This window comes from Helicoverpa armigera, chromosome 26 (assembly GCF_030705265.1).
Source record: "Helicoverpa armigera isolate CAAS_96S chromosome 26, ASM3070526v1, whole genome shotgun sequence".
Lineage (NCBI taxonomy): Eukaryota > Metazoa > Arthropoda > Insecta > Lepidoptera > Noctuidae > Helicoverpa > Helicoverpa armigera.
The window spans coordinates 6,289,689-6,313,206 of NC_087145.1; the positions used below are offsets into that span (position 1 = coordinate 6,289,689).

General features: G+C 34.8%; 2 protein-coding genes across 3 annotated transcripts in view; one reads left to right on the forward strand and one right to left on the reverse strand.

The window, feature by feature from the left end:
- The window catches only part of LOC110372647 (uncharacterized), a 56,081-nt gene extending 47,828 nt beyond the window's left edge, over positions 1–8,253 (reverse strand). Inside the window, exon 1 of one of the 2 annotated variants that reach the window (XM_064041785.1) lies at positions 7,612–8,253. The gene's annotated coding sequence lies outside the window, so the exon portion shown is untranslated. The remainder of the gene's footprint in view (positions 1–7,611) is intronic. The other variant, XM_021329525.3, reaches the window with a different exon arrangement.
- A 5,212-nt stretch (positions 8,254–13,465) lies between these two features.
- LOC110372625 (ankyrin-2) overlaps positions 13,466–23,518 on the forward strand; it is a 61,033-nt gene continuing 50,980 nt past the window's right edge. The window contains exon 1 of the mRNA XM_064041786.1: positions 13,466–14,004. Coding sequence (XP_063897856.1) covers positions 13,975–14,004 — 30 coding nt within the window. The 5' untranslated portion in view covers positions 13,466–13,974. The remainder of the gene's footprint in view (positions 14,005–23,518) is intronic.

The following is a 23,518-nucleotide window of genomic DNA, read 5'->3' on the forward strand; positions in this document are numbered from 1 at the left end:
AGGACTCAAATAACTTCCCTGTCCCATGAGTCATATTATGTGATATACACCGATTGTTTAACTATTGTGTCTACATCGTGGACAGTGAAGTGGTTAAATCGGTTTAGCAATTTTGGCGAATAGATAGGCAGACAGAGTGACTTTCGTATCAAAAGTTGACATCGATGAGAAGCTATACATACCTAGCTATGTACCTAAAACTTATTCTACAACCTAGACAAAATTGATTATATTCTATTCTAATTCGATTTTAAATACACAGTATCAATGAACCTCATTCACAAACAGGCCAAACGTAGAATGACTAAGATTAAACGTATGTGCAATGAAAAGACTATAAAATCATGTTTAGACGTTCAATTACATATATTCAATGATTATATTTGACGTCATCTTATTATATTGTTTTTGGATTTGAAAATTTTACGACTGGCAATGAGGCAAAAATGTTTTGAGTTCATTGGTATTAGATATTGTTTGCCCGACTATTCAGTATTTATTTATCAAGTAACTACAATATGTACGTATCAATCACCTAACACGATTTAAAAATAATAAAATGTAGAAATATCAGGCATTATCTGTTCCAATGGAAATTATTTCCACACAACACATAGTGACAACATGTGTCATTTTTCAGGCCCTAGACTATCTGTATACCTTTCATTTGTTACATCAGTTCAGCAGTTTGCCAGTAAAAGCGCGATATAGCATTACTTTCGCATTTATAAGTTTCGCATTAGTAAGAAATTGAAGTAATTTTGTGCTTGCATGAGTGTAGTTACGTTTCAAAATATTCCACCATGTCATCATGTGGTACTATACTTCACTAAATAAAATGATACTCATTACAAGCATATTATTTCTCAGTAAGTACACTATAAAGTTCTCATTTAGTACAGGAAGAAACTCGTATAATCTTAATACGAGCATAACGTTTTCTGTACCGATTTGTACAGGATGTTTGCTTTTCATAACGAGTTTTGTGTACTTGAGTAACTACCTACTTAATTTTGATTTGGTGCACCGAAATAACTTAGAGCGTTTAATTGCAATTTATCGGTGCGCTTAATTGAAAAGCTTTTTAGGCCATAAACATGTTCCTAAGTTGCCTTTTTTCACAAATCTATGCCTACTAATTAAGCAGAAGAATTTGTCCGTATAATAAAGTGTGCTAGTCCCCAAACAACTGGACCGATTTGAAAAATTATGTCAATGTTAGATAGTCCATATCCAATATCGAGGAAGAGTAGGTTGTCAAATAATTTTATTGTTTTAAACTACATAAAAATTGCTTTGGATTTGAACAGCTTTTAACCAATTTATACAGTGACAGCCTTATTACAAAAACTTAAACATCTGATGAACACTTGTCTAAAAAAAGTGTGGCTACAAAACGGACCTTATTTCAACGTCATAATCTGTAATTTTTTTAGACAAGTCTTTAACAGACGTTTAAAAGTTTTTGTGGTATGATGGTGAATGTTTCAGAATTTTGATGCATGAGGTAGTTTTATTTAGACTTTCATACGTGAATATGACGACAATCAATAAAATGAAGATTTTGAAAACCCTTCAACTAATACTAAATCAGTATCTGATCTTTATTATTTTAGCTAAGCAGCGATCCGCACGATAATTGGACCGTGACACTTGAGTTGAGCTGAAGTCAATTGCCTGGATGAATAGATGATCTAACTGAGAAGCTAAGATTAGACTTCGACACCTAGATGTAGATACCGAGTGTGTACGTGCCAGAAGTGGCTCTAAGGGTGAGTGTAAACCAGTGCATGCTCATTTAAACACTATCAATTAAATTATTTTAGAAAGAAAGACAATAGAACGTTTTAATGCTATTTACATTAAAGGGTCGAGGAGTAATTAAAAAGGTTAAAAAACACTTTCAACTTTTTTTTCTAAACCTTTTTTATGGTTGTTTTATTTTAATTCATGTTCTTTTGCATATGATGTAAAAAAATCTTGGATGATGATCTAAACTAAAGGGACTTTTTCATTGTAAACAAATTTTTGGATGATGTTGTTTTTCCAGAAATGAATAGGGGCTTGGCGACCCACCTAAAGAAGATTCACGGTTACTGAGAAGCAATGTTGCGAAATAATAATTTTGTTCTAGTTCTCATTCTTTGTTAGTTTAGTTTACACACAGCCTTATTTTATTAAAATTAATTGTGACACGATAACAATTGTCATATCATCGCTTGAAATTCAGATGAGGTGTGAACATAATCAAGATATTAATGTCTGACATTTGTTTTATCATTACAGAGGAATTCGTGGTTAACAGACAAATGACTCGACTGGTGTAACTAACAGCCGTACCGCTTGGCTAATGAAAGTTAAGTGGCGCTTTGCTCAGTCGGCCTATGGATGGGTGACCTTCTATGTAGCCAAGAAAGCCGTGTGTCCCGGCTATAATTTTGTGCTTCTTTGACAAAAAGTCTGACAAGTAATTACGAAGGGATACGGTTACCTACTGGTCTCTAAGCAGTGGTGTTGTGGTGGTACGAAGACAGTAGTACTTTTTACAACACTGGTAACTACATAGTATATTGTATTCGGTTGTATTCAGTTAAACTGGAAACCGACCCCAGTTTATGGTAGGCAGATGATAATATTTATCGAATTTACTGTTGTCATTTAAACTAATCTTAAAATAGAAGAGATCTTGAATGAAATAATATGAAGTTTTAGCTGTACTGACCCGATAACCTGAATGTTGTTAGGAAAACGCTAGGCGGATGTTATTTCCCGATGATTCATAATGAAATTGGCAGAGCAATTCATCGTAATAATATCTAAACAATATACCAATAAATACTGAAGCGATCTAATAGTTCCAACAGTTAGATATGTTTTGCGGCTGCCTGCCAGAATATTGTGTCATTCGGTTATAATAAATATAGGCTGCATTGGAATTTAGAACGATACTTAACTGTTTTATATGACAGAGTACCTTGCAACTGTATATTATACTAGTTGTTTCCCGCGGTTTCACCTGGACTCTGGGAACTATTGTCCGTGTCCGGATAAAATATCGCGTAAATAACATATACAACTGTTGTAGGTACACTACAATATGGAATGCAATAAAATATATTTTTTATAGTAATAAGTAATTGATTAGCAGTTTTATTAAAATATAGCCGCTCTCTTGAAGATACTGTAGCATCCCAACACTGAAAGATTTTTTTAAATGTCAATGTACCTACATGTCAACGCCTTTACGCACTAGGATTGAAACTTTAATATTAATCTAGCTTACATAACTAGATCAATACAGATAGACTGAAACATATATCGATATAACAGGTGAGAACTAGGCATATGTAAGCAATGTTTGCAGAATGTAAACTCTATACAAAACACTACATACAAAAATACACTAGTCTATACAAAAATCTATATCATTTTAAAGCCGAAGGGTTTGTTTGTTTGCACTAATCTCAAGAACTAGAAGTAAGTATAAAATAATAGGTTAATAGGTTTTAGAAAAAAAATCTGTTAATGTCTCTAAATTATGGCTGAAATTAATCCTCTAGGTGCCCCTTTATATAGAGGTAGATCTTTTGGGTCTATCCTATATTCATAAATCCTGACAAGCATAAAAGATGAAAAAAAAGTAATTTAGTCAAATTAGGGCGCTTTTTGAAAGTCAATTTTACAAAAGACCGCACGTAAAATTGCGTTGCAGTTTACCAGTTCCTATATATTTTTGCCGAGAAAAAGTAAATAGTGAAATAAACTCCGCAGCAAAGTTATTCATTCTTTCCCTTCTGTATTTGAATTCTCCATACGCCTGTTGTCTAGGGCTGACACTAAACGCTATTTGTGTCTCAACCTTGACACCGCTTGCGACACGAAACTAAACGCGTTTCGTTTTATTGGCCATCCATATTGATACTGTTACTCCTATAGGCTAAGGCTACTGTATTTTGGGTAGAAAATCTAGGAGTATTTTAATACTTAAATTACATTACATTAATATTACGAACGAGGAATATTGGATGTGTGTCTGTGTAGAAGTTAGTTATTATCTATTCTATCACGCAAAAAATGATGTGGGAATTTAATATAATTTTGCAGTTATACAATTACAGTACAATTTTCTTTTACTTGTAACGAAAAACAGCTGAATTTACTTGTTCAAAATTACGTCAACCGAATAGAAGAGGTAAAAATCATATAACAATGAAAAAGTGAGAAAACGTTAGTAAACAAAATTGACTCATCCAAATGATCCAGAAATACGGACAAACAAATATTCACAAAGATAAACATACAACTTTGTTAATGAAACGTTTCAGTATTTTTAATTTTACACAAAGATTTTCAGATCGTTTTGTCTGGCTGCTGAAAGTTATGACGGCGAAATATTTTCGAGAAAAACAGTACAATTTTCATATTTTGACTTTTCATACGATATTTTTGCGATACGATATTTTGGAATGTCGTGATCTTGGTACAGTTGGGTAAAATACAGGTACATAATTCACCTTGCCAACATCTTCAAAATAAAAGCGTGATATTGTTTATTTTTAAGACTATAAGAGAAGCTAAAAGTATCTTTATTTTAAGATGATTGGGAGTTCAATGACCCCGGTCATCTGTAGCATTGAGTTTGTTCACCTGAGTGACCTATATGGGATATTTTGTTTACTTTATTTGGCTACTCTGTTCCTACGGTTATTTTAGAATTTTACAAATAGGTAGTTTATGGAAAATTCAAAGATACATATTCATTTAAAGAGATTTTAATTTGAACTAGCTACTGCCCGCGGTTTCACATAGGGAATTACTTCAAGCAAGCGTTATAGCCTTCCTTGATAAATGAGCTATCTTAGCCTGAAATAATTTTTAAATCAGACCAGTAGGATTGGACTTTGAAGTTTCAAAATTGTTTTAGTACAATATTTAAATGCATATTTAGTGCATTATTCACCTACTAACATGTTTAAGAATTCGAAATACATAACCTATATCAATTAAGGCAGACATGTAGAAACATTGATTTACGTACCGACAGACTCATTACAATTCTGACCGTGTCAGACCAATTAACACTGACAATGCAACGTACGAACTTAAAAGTGAAAACAGTTCTGACCTTATTCCTCTGATTATGCAATGGTCTAATTTTATGATTACCTACGTAAGAATTTCGGTGGGTTGATTTTAGAAATTACTGAACTTCGTGTAAGGGCTAAAACAATTTGAGTTACAAATGTAATTTGGTGTCTTACTTAGTAGTTTAAAGGGTTGTTTTACATACTCTTCATAAATATTAATTAACGTGAAAATTGAAGTATTAATTTACTAAACCCACGAAAACGATGTACTTTCATCTTCCAGATAAAAGCGTATAGCTTTAAGCGTCTCTGTTTCTCTCGAAGCCAATACTAGCAGTTTCACTTGTATCCCGAGAGATCTATTTCTCGCACTTGGATAAAAACTAGCCTTTTTTCCGATGCAAAGCTATATCTTATTGCTTATTCAATAGTTTTGTGTGAAAGAGTAACAGGCAAACATACATAGAATAAGGATTTGATTTTATACGTTAACTGTGGTATTTAAAAGCCGTAGAAAATTACGTCATATTTCTTCCACTATTTAAAGTACACTCATTAAACAATAGAATAGGTAGCTCTAAACCATTTCTAGTTATAAAAGGTAACGTTCATGGCTATAAAACTGTTTCATAAGGTTAGCAACCCCATAGAGGTTTATGGCTAATAATCTAGGTTTTGGTGTAGGTTCATGGTGTCTGTGAACTTAATAAACCTAGTTATTAAATGAGCCTTCATTTATCATTATTTCTAGTAATTAAGAACCTATGTAATTATTATAATGTTAGATATTTTGGAGACAGAGTTTTTGGAATTCCTTTCTACAATTTTATTTATTAAACGCAAAAGTAATTCACTTTTACAGATATGTAAAAGTTAAAGGATAACAGCACTTTCACATTTGCAGATTTTGTAGCCCGTGTACGTTTTTTGCTACATTTCGAGCGGAAAATTCTCTAGTGTGAACGTGCTCTATCGGCCGTTCTTAATATTATTCTATGTATCTGTGGATTTACTTACTAACGATAAGAATTTGACATTATTTGTATGAGGTTAATGTGATAGTGATAACACTGGCTGTATTCTTTCTATCACCAATGATGAATTTGAGCACCTTTTACACAATAAATAGGTCAAATACGATAACAGCTTTATTACACCAGATCCCTTAGCCCTGCTTATGTAAAGTGTACCAAAACCGTAAACTAAACAGGAAGATAGTAATGATAAAAATCGTGAGTGACGCACGCGCAGCCATTCGGCCGACTACGTTACCGTATGTTTACAAATGTAATTCTAACGCCTCGAACTATTTGGTTTCGCATACTTTATCGTATACATGCTTCTACGTATATATATACAGTGAAAAAGAATAACGTTTTTTGGAGTAAATTAACTGTGAGAATAAAGTGTTCTAGAGTGAGAGTGTGAAAATAATGTTACAGAGTTTACCATGAGGTGTCAAGGAGGTTACCTACTTCTTTATAAACAAACTGGCCGTTTTCCCGCTGCTTCACTCGCGTCCCGTGGGAGCTATTGCCCGCACCGCAGATAATATAGCTTTCTAATGGTGAAAGAATATTTAAAATCGGTCCAGTAGTTTTTGAGTTTATCCATTACAACCAACAAACAAAGTTTTCCTCTTTATAATATTAGTATAGATGAGCTTTGTCTTCATTACCTAAACAAGAGTAAAACTTAATCTTATAAACATTTTAAGTGTGAGGTACTACTGATCTACTGAAAAAGTCTGTAATCTATACTAATTTAGTTAAGACAAACATTGTTTTTGTTCATTTGTGCCCCAAAGCCTTCGGACCCGCGCCTACTGGATTGATTTGAAAAATTCGTTTATTATTGGGAAGCTAGACTATCTCCGAGTAATATGTTACTAGATTATATAGATACACTGTGAGAAGTGGGTTTGTAAACCAATATTACCGAACCTATAAAGCTTTAGGTAGTTACAGATGAAAATTAATTAATGGAAGTAGGGATCGTTAAGTTTATGCTGTAACTAAAATTCTAAGTGCTACTAACATTGCGTTTAATTGCCCTGTCTCGTTCCATAGCCATTTACTAAGATATTTCGCATGATATTGATACTTTATGAACCCATGAAGTAAAGCGTAAAAATCTGGAGCGAATTTTCAAAAAGCGAGAAAGCGAGTGTTTTATTTTTCTTTGCTATGTACAATTTTCATTTTCCGTTCCATTTTCTTTTGTTATGGAATTCGAAATTTAATATTAAATAAATTAAAATACTATAAAAGCTTTCTAATTTTTGAATTATGACAAAAATAACTAAATATAATAATGCGCTAATTTGAAACTTATTTTGTGAAAATGTATGTTTTCTTAACAAAGCTCTGCTGTCGTTTTGAAACCAAATCAAAGGAAAGTGTTGATAAAACGAGTTACATCTGCAGTTTATAATATCATAACTTCACCTTCCACATCAAATCGTATGTAAACAATCATAAAAGCGTAACTAAAACAGCTGGCCCAAGAACAAAATTATCCGTACCTGATATTGAAGAAACTCCGCGAAGAACAGTCGGAGCAAAATCCAAATAAAACATAGAAAAAGCACTTTTTAAAACAACAATAAAAATTCACCACACAACCACTAAACAGACGACGATATAAAAAGAAGAATGGAACTTCGAGACATCGTTTTTAAAGACCGAGTAACCGATAGGAATAAACTTTCGAAACCGCGACCACAACGTTACTGAACCAACTCTGTTGGTACGCGAAACACAGAATACGTTGGATTTTCACTCATAAAAATAACTCCGAGTACCTAAACGTTGATGAAAAACATCGCTTTTCCGTGTAAAGCTAATCAACGTGTTTTAAGAACGATCACTCGTCACTTTCCGTTCATTCTTCATTTACGCGCCATTTTTTTTTCGTTCCAATGTTCTTATTAAAGCTATTTAAATCCGTAAATTGGGAGCAATATTTATCACTGAGCACAGATTAAATAAGTGTTCTAGAACGCGCGATTATTTTAAATTTTACAACTGTCATCGAGACATGAAAAATGCGCGCGCTAATCACTGTCACTTGTTTTCGTCAAAGTATTTTTTTTATTCAGCCTAGTTAAAAACTTTGTACGCGATAATCGTACGATATCTTTGACATCGCGTGTAAGACTGGCTAAAATTAACGCGTGTTAGTGCATCGCGTTCGGCCGTAGCCGGCATCGGTCGGCGATGCGCCTCGATCGATCGATGTATCGAAAGATCGATATTGTGCAGATGTTTTCTTTGGGTTCCGTATACGATAAGTTTTGGTGACGTTTATTGTGTGTATTTTAGCATTATTTCGCGTAGGTGCGGATTTTGGGATGTTAGCTGTCGATCAATATGTGTTTCTGAATTGTAAGAGAGTAATGGGTGTAAATATTTTTAGCTAAGCATTTTTTAATGGCTGTATACTAACTGCTACACAAAAATGTTGTGCCAAATATTTTGCGATTTTTCTGTGAGTTTTCATAGTAATTTATGAGAGTAGCAATAGATAGTTTTGCATACAAATAAAGACAAATGACGGCTTCGAGAGCTGTCAGTATTATTGATGACCGCAGTGGTCACGGAGAATGACAAATGTTTCTAGTTCACACAAGCAAATGATCATGCTATTTGGACATAACTATGACATATTGCTAACAATTTGTTTTTCGTTTTAAATAAATTCTATATGTCCTAAAGTTAATTAGTTTTAATTATTTACCCAAGTTTTCTTTACATACATACAAACAAACAAACTCTTACTTCATACGATGTCTAGACAAATTCTATTTCAGTAGCTACAAATTCCGCATCTAAATACAGACTTAAAGGGTTTTTAATTACATCTCCGGTATGCGGAACTCTATTCACAACATGAATGAGAACCCATGATTGCACCATTTCTCTATGGGAATGACGAATTAGCCATGATGGATGGATAGAAGATCACTGTTATGGCATTTTAATGGGTAATTGTTCGTAATTGTATCGCAATTTGATTTGTTTGCTTTGCTATTTTGCTGTGGGTGTTATGATTCATTTTATTTGTGTTCTCGCTGTTGTTGGTAATATGGTCTCAGATAATGTTGAATGAAGCAGCCCGGATTCCGAAAGCTGATTGATTGGAGTGATTGATACACCCGTGCATCGGATAGCACGTAAATGTCGGTCCTGGGCCTGATCTCTCTCCAGTCGTGTCGGATTGCTAAAAATATGTCCTGCGAAGCTGGTTGATCTCCTTAGAGTGGAAAGCTCCCCTGGCCGATAAATCGATCTTGGTGTTATTATTGTAGGCTTACTGTTGTTTTAACAAATTCATGAAATTTTCACCCTCTCTAATTAAAAAGACCAAACTCATTAAGACCTGTAAACTAATATGGCCTTACTACAAAAACTTTAACACCTGTTTTACATTTTTCTAAAAAATTTTTGGCTGCAAAATGAACCATATGTCAACGTCATAATTTGACATTTTTTTAGACAAGTCTTAAACTGACGTTAAAAGTTTTTGTGGTAAGACGGATACGATCCAAAAAGAAATACCTAATTATTATTTACATCAAAACCCAACGTTGTCGGGATACAGCTGAATTTATATGTAAATGATATAAATAAAGTTCGCACGGCGTCAGACGCCATGACAGTCTGTCATTTGTCTTGTGAAGTTTTGTCGTGCTCGCTAGGTAATAAGTTTGCGGTCACCGACTTTATTTTATAGGTATAATGGAGATAGCTTTCAAATAGACAAAGCATACTAGTCTTATATAGTCCCAAAAATATTGAAATCATGAAGGGTATTACGATCAAGTCAGGATTTTTGTGTTGTTGATTCCATTTTCAACCTCTTTAGAGCTACACAACCTAACCTAAAATTTATATAGGTAAAAAGAGTGTTGGAGATTGTTACCAGTTCTTCTCCTTAAGCCCTACTAAGGAACTAGTAATTAAGGAGTTTGGTCTCCGAAAAATAAAGACTTTTTGACTTTGACGTTCCCAAAGCTCGCTATGGTCGATCAACTCCAATATATCTAGCTAATTACGAATGATTCCCCTAAGAACAAATAAAGGTCAAATCCCTACTGCTTTCAATAGAATATCGTATTTCGGTACCAATACCCTTCGCAGCAAACCATACCAAAATGTCGCACAACGCCCTTATTTGACGCTTATTTAGGGCGGAATCATACACCCCGAATGAATTTCTGAATTCAGGTTATGAGATAGAATAAGAAAGCACGATTTCATCTACAAATCAATTCACCTAACACGTGCATTTTTCCAGAATGTAACATTTTCAGATTGCTCTTTAATTAGGTGTGTTTTGTATTCAAAATCCCAAAAAAATAGAGAGCTATGTTTCTACATATTATAGCTTTACATTCCCTAATTCGGACAGTTCTCAATTATGTCAACGCATAAAATTGGAATAAGATTCTTTATGTTAAGTTCAGCTGTATTAAGAGGAAAGAAGAGGAAGCGAACTGATTTATGATTATTCTGGGTTCTCCAGACCAGAGTTCAGGTTCTTTAATAACGAAATTGAATTGAGGAAGACATTCCGGCTGTGTGTGGCCGCCCTTACGTGGGAAAACAGTCAGCTGTTACGCTTCACTGTTCTTAATTCAAAGAATACGTTCCACAAATAAATTGTTTGGATATAATTTTCCGAATCTCATAATTGTATTCTGAGTAATAATAACCACGTCTTATATGTATGATTACAGTCTATTTTTGTTTCATTCATAAAAATAAGTAAGCTTCGTGATTATGGAATATTGCCAGAATACATAAATGTGATTTCTTTTTCTTTATTCAAACGTTTACCGGATTACGGCCAGGGCTTTTTTGCTGTTGGGTTTTCAAAATAAGAACAAGACTCTGTTTGCCTGCCAGTAGGAGGTATGTACACTTTAATTTTGTTTTTATTAAAAAATAGTATTACTATGTAGGAACGCCCCTTTTCCCCCCCAAATATTTTGGGAACTTCCCTTTCTTTTGGAAATACAGGTAAGTTTTTCCTGACAAACTATTAGATTTACATGAAAATGAAAGTATAGAATTTTTCTATACACTTGAAAATATAAAGAGGGTGTTATAAAGCGTAACAATGCATGTTTGTAGTCTATGGATATTGTCAATGGGGTTATTGAAGGGTCCTTCAGTTCCCACTTTAACCCTTTAACTTTTGAGTGCCTAGGGCTTTGACAAAGGCTAGGCAATTTAATGAAAATCGCAACCCACCTTGGCGGTCATGTAAAAACCTATTTTATTTTATATTTTTTTAAAACAAAGAAACGGATTGAGAAAACCAAATTTATTTTTATTTTTCTACAGATTTGATTGGAAACCAAAACTTGATAAGTGAGGCACTGTCTTATTGTTTCCTTTTTCTTAAAAAAAAAAAGCATAAATTTTATATTTTGACTGTTAACACAATATTGTTGCAGAAACTAAGTTCGTATGCCCACTTTTTTAATTTGAGGTTAGAAAAAAACTACGTAAGTAACACGCGTGTCTAGGAATATCGTTGCACGGTAGGAACAATTTCAGTAGAATTTCAAGCGAGTAGTATCTACGGTTTGTAGACAACGTGCCTCTGAATATTCAGCAAGGAAATCCCGAGGACAGTCATAACTTCCACCTTGGAATATTAAACGCACTGGAAGCGGAAACCTGCTAGATTTCCTGAGACGTTCAGTTATATGTATGTAGGTAATACAAGAATTCTCCAGACTTACCTATACTATTGTCAGTTATAATACAATCGTATTTTCAGTCAGATTTGCAATAAGAGGAAAATACATGAGCAGAAATCATTTACTTGAAGCATGTCGTATCATTTTTAATAGAAAATGCATAGTTATAAAACTTATTTTGCACAACACCCAAAATAAGCAGCGTTTTTCCATCATTTCCATATCAAATTATTTTAATTAAGACAAACCTAAAGTACCGTCGCACTTGCAAAATTAATCGGTATTGATAGAATAAGCATTCGCTCGTTTGGTAAGACGCTGCATAACAGAGCCGCGAATCCTTTAAGTTTCTTATCCTGTGATCACCTAATCCATGGTCCCGACTATACCAAGTCGTTTTACTTTATATGCGGTGTTGTTTTCCTTCGTTCTTTTAAATTATAGAGCAATATGGTACTTAGTTATGTCTAGACAACCTATCATGTGAGTTCACAAAATAATAACTGGATTTTGTGAAACGTAGTTCTTCATGCATCGGTTTGTCTGTTTGCGATAAGTACACTAAAAAGCTACTGTAAATATCTTCCCTTAATCTATGAATCTTAAACTCTAACTAGGTATACTTACATAGTATGTATTTTCACAGTATAACTAACAATCGTCATTTGCCTGTCTTAATCTCAATTCTTTTTTGGGGTCTCGGTTAGTTAGTTAGTTAGTTACAGCCTATTTATCGTCCCACTGCTGGGCACAGGCCTCCTCTCACACAGAGAAGGATTGAGCATTAATCACCACGCTTGCTTGTCTCGGTGCTCTTTTTTTTTCCAAACCTTTCTATCTTACGTTATTTCAAAGTAACATTATTTGCAACCATATCGTCTTTCACACAATCCTTCCATCCTGTTTAGCCTTCATCCCTCAGAAATTGCCTTGTGCATCTGAATAGAAGGAAGCCTACTGGCCTTAAAAATCCGAGTGTCAGTTCCTGCCTGACATTAGCGGATTCAATTAAACAAACAAACTTCAGCTTTATAATATGAAGTAGTATTCATTGCACTACAAATACAAACCATACGACCTAAACCATCGAGAGGTTAAAATAAAACTATCAAAGACAAGTGACCAGCTAAAATGATTCATCCTGCACACTCCCATTTCCCTGAAATCATTATAACAGGGCAAACGCCTCGTCCTCCCCGGGGGATCATGTATTTATCTGCGACGAGACGGCGAGACACGACGTAATAGCATTTCAAATACAACATAGTTCGCTCATATCTAACCCATAAAGATATGATAAGCCCTAGCTAAGGCCTCGTCGGCTATTTTAAAAGCCAGGCTTATTTCGCACCTAACTTTTTAGCATAGCCTTTTTGCCTATAAACAGCATTGTCTGCTGTGCGATTCTGTACCAAGCTTCGTAGGCCCCTCTCTGTCTGATATTTCCTACCATCTGAGTCTACATTATCGATTGTATTAATACATGCAACTGTACCACTCTATGTTGAACCCTACTACCGAGAATCGACACCACTGATTGTACTGTCGAAGTACTAGAACAGAGAGGGACGCGAGGGTCAGCACAACCTGGTAATGGTACACGCAAATCACGCACACATGGACACACCCCCGCGCAGCCGCAGAAGCGGCGCGCCACCCCACCCAGCGCACTTGTCCGAGCCGGCAAAATTCTTCTACACCCCCGTGGTGAACAACCAAACGCAACAACTTGTACGAAAAACAATTATTTAAACAGTTTAAAACGTATCTATTGATATTTATAAAGCAGTGTATAATTTCAGCTTTAATTGTTGCTTAGTGTTTCGTAGTTTTAGCTGTCATTTTCCAAAAGAAAACTCTTATTGTGATACGTCCAATCACGGAATTCGAATACGGAAGGAAAATGGCGGAGCGCGAGCCGCGCGTTTCATTTCGAATATAGAACCTAATCGATATCTTAGTTTTAGTTCTTTATTCAAATCTGTTTTCGGATCGAGAATGCTAGTGAGGACTTTGAATTGAGCTATTTTGTACGCGAGTGGTGGGACGTTCAAAATCGATATTTCGGCGATGTCGGTTTGATTCAAGGGTAGTTTTACGCTGTCCTCGTTCGTAGACTGTTGTACATGTCACAAAAGAAAGAAGAGGAGTAGACTGGCGTCGGTGGAGGTCGACATGACGACGGAAACTGCGACGCCGAATCAGGTGAGTGGTGGGATTTTGCCGCAACGTCGCGGCGCTGGCTTTGCTAGCTCGTGTCAAGGACATTGGCCTCCAGAATTGCCCACCTGGGAGTTATGTAATAGTTCACTATAAATATTTTTAGTAAAGTTATTTAAAAATTCTAAGTAGGTAAATATCTAAATTATACATACTATTTTTTTTCTATTTTTGGACTGTCTTCTCTTTTTAATTTTACACTTTCATATTTTACAGATACTCTGTGTTCATTGTATTTTTAAATGCCAGTTCTCAATTTGACTTTCTACCTTGATGGACAAAGAAATTAACATAAGCCTTTATCATTATATGTTTGAATGTAAACCATTGTTCAGTTTCCTTGGAAGATTCTACTCGTAGCGCGTTATCATACTGTTTTTGTTTCATGCATGTAAAAAGTATACACCAAAGATATAATATTAAAATGTATATTTTTAATCCGAGTAGCTACATATCGAATCGGATCGGAAAAATCGGTATAGATAGTAGGTACTCAAAAAGTTGAAATGCACAAAAAAACACTATCAATATTACCTATATTATTAAAGCGTTTATTTTCTCCATCTATGCAGATAATATGGAGAAAATAAACGCTTTAAAAATTCACTTCAATCAATATGCAAGTTATCCGGGTGCTCATAGACGCACGCGCAGCGTATTATAAATCCTATTTTTTTTGCCTTTTTCGTAAAATAGTGGCATAAACAGGCGTGACATTTTCTATGTATATCATCATCATTAATTTAAGAGCCCAGCTCTTGTCGGTGCAGCTCCTTCCATTTACGCCTATCTAGCGCCAACTCCTGAACTTCCTTATACGTCACAACATTCACCTTGCTTGATGTAGCTATATCTTGGACGAACCCATCGTCTCTTTCCTTCGACCTTCCACGATGTTTTTGAAAAAATCTATGTATATATGTATAAGTAATTCTCCTTGTTTTATCATGTCAAAAAATACTTAGTTGGTTCCACGATAGAATTTTATTTAAAACAGAAGTATAAAAAAGTATGGATTTAAGTTGACAACTCAGTTTGTACAGTCAGTTGGTCACGACGACAGTTCAACGGATGACCTTTTACGGGTTCAGCTTAACTCTTCAGTACTTTATTTGACTGCGGTTTGTATTGCTACGAAGCATGAAATGAGAATCTAAAGAAAGCTTAGAAAGGGTAAAGACTTTCAGACTTTCCACCTTATTATAAAAAGTTTGTTTCTCAAAGCACCGGCTTTGGTTAAACCATCCTCTTGAAGAAAGTTAACAACGTTTTTGGCTTCTGACTACCCTTAACGGACAAAGACGGTCAAAAGACAGCCGGTATCCACCAATTTAAGGTACCTTCATAAACAGAGAGGCAAGTTCTTTTCACACAGTCACAGCTTGGGTGCCTTGTCTTGCAAAGTAGTAATGTATAAGCTACATAGACATTTTCACATAGCATGCCGATGACTTTCATATACCTACATTACCACGGCAGCCGTGCCTTGACCGTATGAAAAGATCCAAACTCGTCATGCTAAGATGTTCAGCCATCGAATAACCCTATGGTTGATCGACCCTTGCTGTCATTTAGCCCGATTTTATCCGAAAATAAATTTAATTACAATATAATCAAACCTATTAATAACCTTTAATAAATCTAAAGGTTTTGTAACCTGATGAGAGCGTAAGGGCACTGGGTGTGCGCTCATACAATTTGTCAGGCTATTAAATCCGGCCTTGACTCTTTTGTAGCTTATAAACTATGGCTTCATGGCACATACTTATGTTCTTACGGGACTGGATTTGATTGGATATAAAAGTGCACGGCACAGGTATTTGAATAATGAGAAACTGTAAGGTTTGAACTGGGGTTCAATTATGTTTTTGTATGTAGTTTATTTTGCACCTGTGGTGGCCATTTTTTCAGAGGGTTGCCATGTCTTAACATTTTTCATACTGAAACTGTCTACCAAGTAGAATTTACCTCTATTAGCTAGATGCCAAAATTAAGGGTCTTGTGTCGACCAGGGCATTAATTTAAACATCTTTCCTATTATAAAGTTGAAATGCTGACACTTAATAAACTTTTGGCACTTAATAAACTTTAGGGCAAGACAGATGATGATTTCGGAGATTCAAATGACAAACCCTTCCTTTTGAGTACCTACATAGAAAATAATATAAAAATTACTTATTATTTATTAGCTGTGTAGTAAAATAAGTAAACACATACCAAAATTGATACGAAATTCGAACCTCTCTATAAACACAACCTTGAAAAATAAAACCTTTTTAGCCAAACCAAAATACAAAATGGGTTCACCAAGCCCTTATTAACCGCGCCACTGTAAGTTAAGTAGACTGCTAACGACCCGTTTTAATTCAATTAATGCTAATATGAAGTCATAACTGGCGACATCGGGGTGTTGTCAAGGCTTTTAGGGTTAATCATCGGGAGACACGATACTAATTAGTTTGGTTATTAGCTCAATAACAGGCTGTTTGAAATTGGTCTAGTTTTTTTTTGCAATACGGTTTTAATTTTAAGTATCTATACATATCTCTCTTTACCATCTAAACCATGAAGTGACAAATAGGTAAAATAGTAAATAGTCTTGCTTGGAATCTAAGACTATCCACATACTGCAAACTTGAATGCTGCCGATAGTATGTTTGGGCTCATAAATCAGTGTGAAGATGGATGGTAGTACACACATTACAATGTACATACATTTCTACTGTATTTAGTTGGTATCAGACCGACTGAAAACTTTGATTGGAATCAAGATTTTCTTACAAAAAATGCCATCCATCGGATCAACTGTAGGCTGACTGTTTAGTTAGCAGTGTGCTCTGTAGCACTCTAAAAGTTTTCTTTAAAAAGTACTACTTCAAATCATAAGTAATTTGTAAAACACTCTGCAACTTTTACAGCCCCAGCTTGACTTGCAAATCTTAATATTAAAAAAGAAACATTATAATAAAAGTCAATTTAAAAGCATGAATTTTCTCAAAAAACCGCGTAACTCATGCATTAACCATGTCGTTTCCCTTTAACTGAGGTTCGTAACTGTTGGTTAGGGGTATAATCTATCTAATAACGGAGGGTTTAAAGTTATCGGGTTTTACATCTAACGGGAGTTCACTTGGCAGAACTTTTTTACTGTATTTATTTACAAGTAGCTATTTCGTTTGGTGTCCCCCGTGTTCCGGGAATCTGATTCCCGTACTGGGCAAGTATATATACTAATATGTATTTACACATACATTTTACATTCACAAACTTAAACTACTTTACTAAAAATAAAATACTATAAATATACTAATGCTAGCTTCCGCGGCTCCGCCCGCGTCAAATTCGGTTATATCGCGTTTCTAAGAAAACTCTTCAAAAGTCCGGGATAAAAACTATCCTATGTGCTTTCTCAAGGTCAACTCTATCTCTATACCATTCTTTTTAATCAGTTCAATGGTTTAGACATGAAAGCGTAACAGACAGACAGACAGACAGACAGAGTTAGTTTCGCATTTATAATATTAGTAGGGATTATAAAGCTGAACAGCTTGTATGTCTCATCTCAAAACTTAATTTTGTTAATTGATTCTTTCGGCGTTAGATACTTAGCTCATTTTTTGAGGCAGGCTGTAGATACTGTAAGGTATTTATTATTCAAGTGCGGGTGAAACCGCTAGTACGGAATTCAAAAAACCTGTCCAGTATTCTTGAGATTAGCACGTTCAAACGAATATTTTAAGGCTTTATATTCTTATTCTTATTCTTTATAATAAACTCTTATCAAACTCATATAAAGTTCCTAAAACCAAGATTCTCATAGGTGCCTGTTTATGCAAAAGAATGTACTAAATAAAAGAAATAACGTTAAATCCTATTTAGCTCGCTTACGTGTAATAATGTCGCTTGCTCTACTTTTAGATCGCTGCCTCCCTGTGACGTCATCAGGGGGTGATATGTTTCGCATTGTCCTCGATCACTATATACAATAGAAATAGTCCCTTTGTCCCGTTGTGTGTCAGATATTGTTATGATATTGTTATTGTTGTGAGAGGGATACTGTCGTCATTTATTAGAAAACTTTTCTGGGATAGATGGAATTGTCAAAGAGCAGTTATCCGCTTACACCCACGTCCCAGTGGAACTACTGTACTTGGCCTAGAATGGTAACCTGGTAAATAGTAGTCTAAGTTCTTTTTCAGGCTCTAGAGTATCTGTGACTACATATCTGAACTTTTCTACGGATTGCGATAACCGACTCATCCATCGTTTTTCGATTAGAAATTAAAATTTGTCAAAATTTATATGTTAATATTCAGTAGTTTTGGCGTGAAGCTCGACAGACAAAATTACTTTCTCATTAATACCTTTTTAACCAGGTACGGGACATAGATCCCCCCGGACGTGGCTAGTCCTAAATATTTTCTCTTCTATAGCACTGGACGGATGCCATCAACCATCTGATTGGATGCCTAACCACAAAATGGCTGCTCGTCGTCGCGTTTGCTTGACCACAATGCGGTGTAGCAATAGGCATTCAAATGGGCTTGTTAATTAATTTCTATTGAAAATTGTGTTTATGTTGATGTTATTTACTTCAGAACCATTTAGAAACATTACCTTTCTAAATAATAGCATTTCTATTGAAGAGAGATTGAAATTGTAAAATAGATATTTCTAAACCTCCAGTTTATTTCATTACGAGAAAATTATACCAAACATTTCCGTTAGAATTTGCAAACTGAAGTTCGCAATTTGACGTTTAAGAAAATTTTCGGCCATCGAAGGCTTTTGTAAGAACCTAATTCAGAAACTCACTATAAATAAACATTTTCTCATGGTTTTAAAAAACTACCACCCTCTATTAAAATTCTGTGGCATCCCTCATCCTAAGGGGTGCATAATAATCGTGCTACCATAACATGCACTATGCATTTATTACAACTTTCCAGATATGTATGTAAATTCATATGTTTTTAACATTATTTTTTTACAGTAGATAAAATATCGTGATAGTAGTTTGTTACGGTCATTGATTTTTATGATCACTACTAGCTGTTTCTCGCGGTTTCAACCCTGTTCTGTGTAAACTGCATCCCGTTCCTGGATAAAATATATATAGTCTATGTCACAAGGGTATAGTGTAGCCAACAGTGGATATTTTTTTCAAGGCGCACCTTGTTCCAGAGCCTTTAGAGTCCATAAAAAAACCGGCCAAGTGCGAGTCGGAATCGTGCAAGAAGGGTTCCGTACCATTATTTAGAAAATGAGCAAAAAAATCACGTTTGTTGTATGGGAGAAAAAGACTGTTGCCTCTTTATTATATTAACGTAGAAGTGTATATGCTTAGATGACTTTACGATGACAAAAAACATCATATTCCATCTTTTACTTCTAATGATTCACAAAAAACTTCGTGACTATTCCGCAAACAAAACCTATCAGTTCTCAATAGAGGAAGCCTTGAGGCTGTGAGCTGAAGATCGATATCCTGAGAGCATCCGGAGAGGAACACGTCAGCAAGATGTGACCCAGTTCGTTATAGATTTGTCTGCCTAGTTAGCTTTCATTATGTGCCAACGACCTGCTTGAGGTGGCATAGTGGTTAAAAGTACTACGGGTTCGATTTCAGCTCAGGCGAGTACCAATGTAACTTTGTAAGTTATAATATTTCCCTACTTTTTAATTATGTCTTGGATACCAATGACAAAGTGAAGGTGAAAGAAAAATGATGCCCCGCAAGGTAGCATTTTACAAAAACACTTCACTTGAAATGTAGGTTTACTGAGGCTCGGTTTGGTTTCTACTAATATTGGTAGGTTTTGTACTTCTGTTTGAAACTAATATAGACAGATAGCGCAAAATAACAGTCCAAGTTTTCTTGAAAAAGAAAAACAAGCTACAGAACATAACCCAAAACCGCACAATACTTCGCCGTTAAAAAGAAAACATTTAAAAAAGGAATCTCTCACAAAACCGCCGCCGCCATTACTGTACCATAGACAAGTATGCTATTTGTCAAGCGTCAACTGTTTGTAGTCTCTGGGTAGAAGGGGGAGTTTTGTTTGTCTACGGCCCATTTGTCTTGCTGTCGGTTCATACTTTGTTTTTTAAGTTATGAATATTAATGGCGGTCTTAATGAGAATTTTCTTAATAAAAAAATGGTTAATGGTGTAAGATATTTCGCTTAAAAGATTAGTCCAGTCTTGTGTCTGCGTAAATTGTAATATAATAATTGCTTGCCTCTAAGTTTGTTTTTTTTTCTATATGAATAATAATTATTTTTGTTTACTTTTAATATCAAACTTGTTTGAAAAAGCAGCATTATACAAGACGTCTACTTTGATTGATCGGACAGACCCTCTTTCTTTATGTTTATCTTTGATATTGAAGCATTATTGTGCAGAGGGTTTTCATGCCAGTCACGATATTTATGTATAAGTACATGCCTATTAACTACTAGATTTTCCATCGGCTTCATATGATCCATGTAAAACACTGGTACTCGGCTGGACCCGGTTAACACTGGAAGCTGACAAACATAGTTTGGAGAAAGGCTAGACAGATCACGAGTTACCTATGAACAAAACTTTTTTAATCACGATCCAATCTCAATATTGTGCCATAGAAAGAATTTATTTTATTAATCTTATCTAAGTTCTCGGTACTACAAGTTGATTACTTTGTCCCGAAGTAGTGTGACCGTAGGATGCCAGGACCCCGGATTTCTCCCTATTACAGGAAATTGAACTGGGAACCCTTGACAAAATACAGACAGTCAGATTTCCCCTTTTTGATAGAACTCGAAATTCGAGGGGTAGTTCAATGAACTGAAAGTTTATTTGCTTGCACGGCGTGTTTAATTATGCAAGATTTTTGACCGAATTAGGGGTTTTATAAATCAATATTTGAACCGGCTTCCAACATTATCACGAAATACACATAATCCTGTGCCATTGTTTATTAAATAGTTATTACTGAAGGAACTTTAGAAAAATTAGTTTTATTTAATGAATTGACCCCCATTTGCAAACTCCGAAATGATCCCCAAAAATTGACCCAAATGTAGACCTCTCAATATCAGCAGACAGATGAAATTATTCCAACGAAACATAAATCTCAATATAGCCAATCATTCAAAGTTCTATGGAATGAATCAACACCCTCAGACGTATACAAACAAAAACATAATACTCCTTACATATTTTGAGGTAAAAAGGAGTATTATGTAAGTACCCATGTAAGTAACCCATATGAATTTGATCGATAGTCATCCAGTGACTTCGCATACACTACACAGCCAAGTTTTAAATACACGTCAAGACTTGACCATCCATCACTCCCCTTGTGACGTCACAAATGACGTCAGCAGCACAGAGGGCACTCACAGTGACATTTATAAACCCTTGGAGGATATTGATTTCAATGGTTCTTAAGGGTTGTTGAAATTGGGGTGTTTTTAGAAGTAGCTAAATTTGGACTCATTTGAGGTCTTTACGAAAGCGGGTGAGCGATACTTGTATGTGTAAATTACAGTCAGAATATCTTTGTATGTGTGAGCTTGAGAGCGCTCAGTAGTGGTCGAGTTGGCTATTGATACAAAGACATGGTGTATGTACTTTGACACACAAGTATGATACACCCACTTTCGGGGGGAAATCAATTGAGTCTACGTTGAAGTACTAGGTACATATAATAATATCACCTATTTACGCAGTATTTTTCTTTGAACGCGAAATTGATCGACATTTTAGCTACCCAGCATGGAAGGATAAGTGACATTCTGTGACCCCCGCTGACATTACCGATTTCTGCTATTCTTGCAATGAATATTGGCTAAAACGGCTTTTGTCCTAATGGCTATTTGTGAGGGGCTATTGTATTTATTGCAAATATTGAAGATAGATATTGTATTTGTTTATTCAAAATTTATTGATTGATTTGGTAGAATTAGCAGTTTTATCTGCATTCTAGCGAAACTTGCTCCAGTACGTGAATAAATTATAGCTTTAGTGAGACGAAAATAGTGTAGCTTCCCTATAGTAGAAGAACTTTTCTAATCGGTTCAATAGTTTCGGAGCCTTCATGGTATCTATAAATTTGTGAATTCAACCTAGATTTAGATAGAATGAAAAATACTTTTACGATAATAAAATGAATCGTCAAGTAGAGAATTTGTTTACAAAATTAATATGAAGACCTAAAACTATATAATAATCCTCATTCACATACTTCCAAAAAATCCCAAAAAATTAATAGGTACAACTTCACCCACATGTTTCGAAATATCGACATTTCCAAAACGAACGTAATCTAAGCAAACATATCTATTGATTCACAAATCACCATGGAACTCCTTGCACCCCCGTGCATTGGGGTGCAACCCCAGTTCAGGGGTGTGATATAATTGCTCGCGTGCATTCTATGCTCAGTAAGAAAAATAGGGTTGCTGACTTTTTGTTCTTTGAATTCATTAGAGACATTTTTTTGAAAAAAATATGACACGTGACTTTTGTAGGTGGTACTTGAATTTCTATTGTTTTTATAATAAAGCGGATCGTTATTTATTTAACAAAAGCATGTATTTTTTATGAGAAAAACATTCAACAACAGAAACCAGCTTTTTCCGTATTTTTTCATGTTGGTTTCCAAACTTTTAACTGGGTAACTTTGATCGGTACTCTTTTCATATAGTTATAGTAATATGAATTTTGTAGTAGTTACCAAATGCTTTTTTAATCGTACTTGAGTTCAATTTTTTGTAATTTTAATTAGTCATAGAGTTAATATTTTAATTATATTAGTTTAGCCATGTTTACTTATTAAAATGTACCTAAACGAATATTTCATAAATTAAAAAAAAAACTAACTTTAATGCCCGGAACGATAATAAAATGGATATTAATATGCTGTACTTCTTTTGTCAATTTCACCCCTCAAATAGTGGTGAACTTTTAGTTGGTGAAAAATCGATGACAAATGTTTTGAAGATTGATGGCGATAGTTTTTGAAGGGTAAAGTTTAATGACTTTTTTAAAGAAAATAATGGTTTCTTACAGTGGAATATAACAATCGCGTTTACCTTTTATGGGAAGATAACAGAACAAAAGGATTATTAGGCTTTTTTCTCGCTATTTCAACACTGGTACGTTTTCGCATGCATGTTTGTCAACAAAAAAAATTACAATCGCATCGAATGACATGTCTTTATCAAATGGGCTTTACTGTCTTTTCTCAGCTGTTGTATTAAAATAAAAATAAACAATTCTGTTATTATAATTTATTAGCTTTTATACTGTACTTCATGACATTTGTGACAAAATTGATATAGAATTCACGGCATAATTGGCGTAAGTCATGCACACATAACTGGATATTGCGATAATATCGTGATTATTAAAATGGGTGGATACGTGTAATAAAAAACAATAATAATTCTTGTTGTGTGGAGGGTGTATTTGTAAACTAGTTCATACCGGCGGGTTTTTCCCGTGTCTCCTG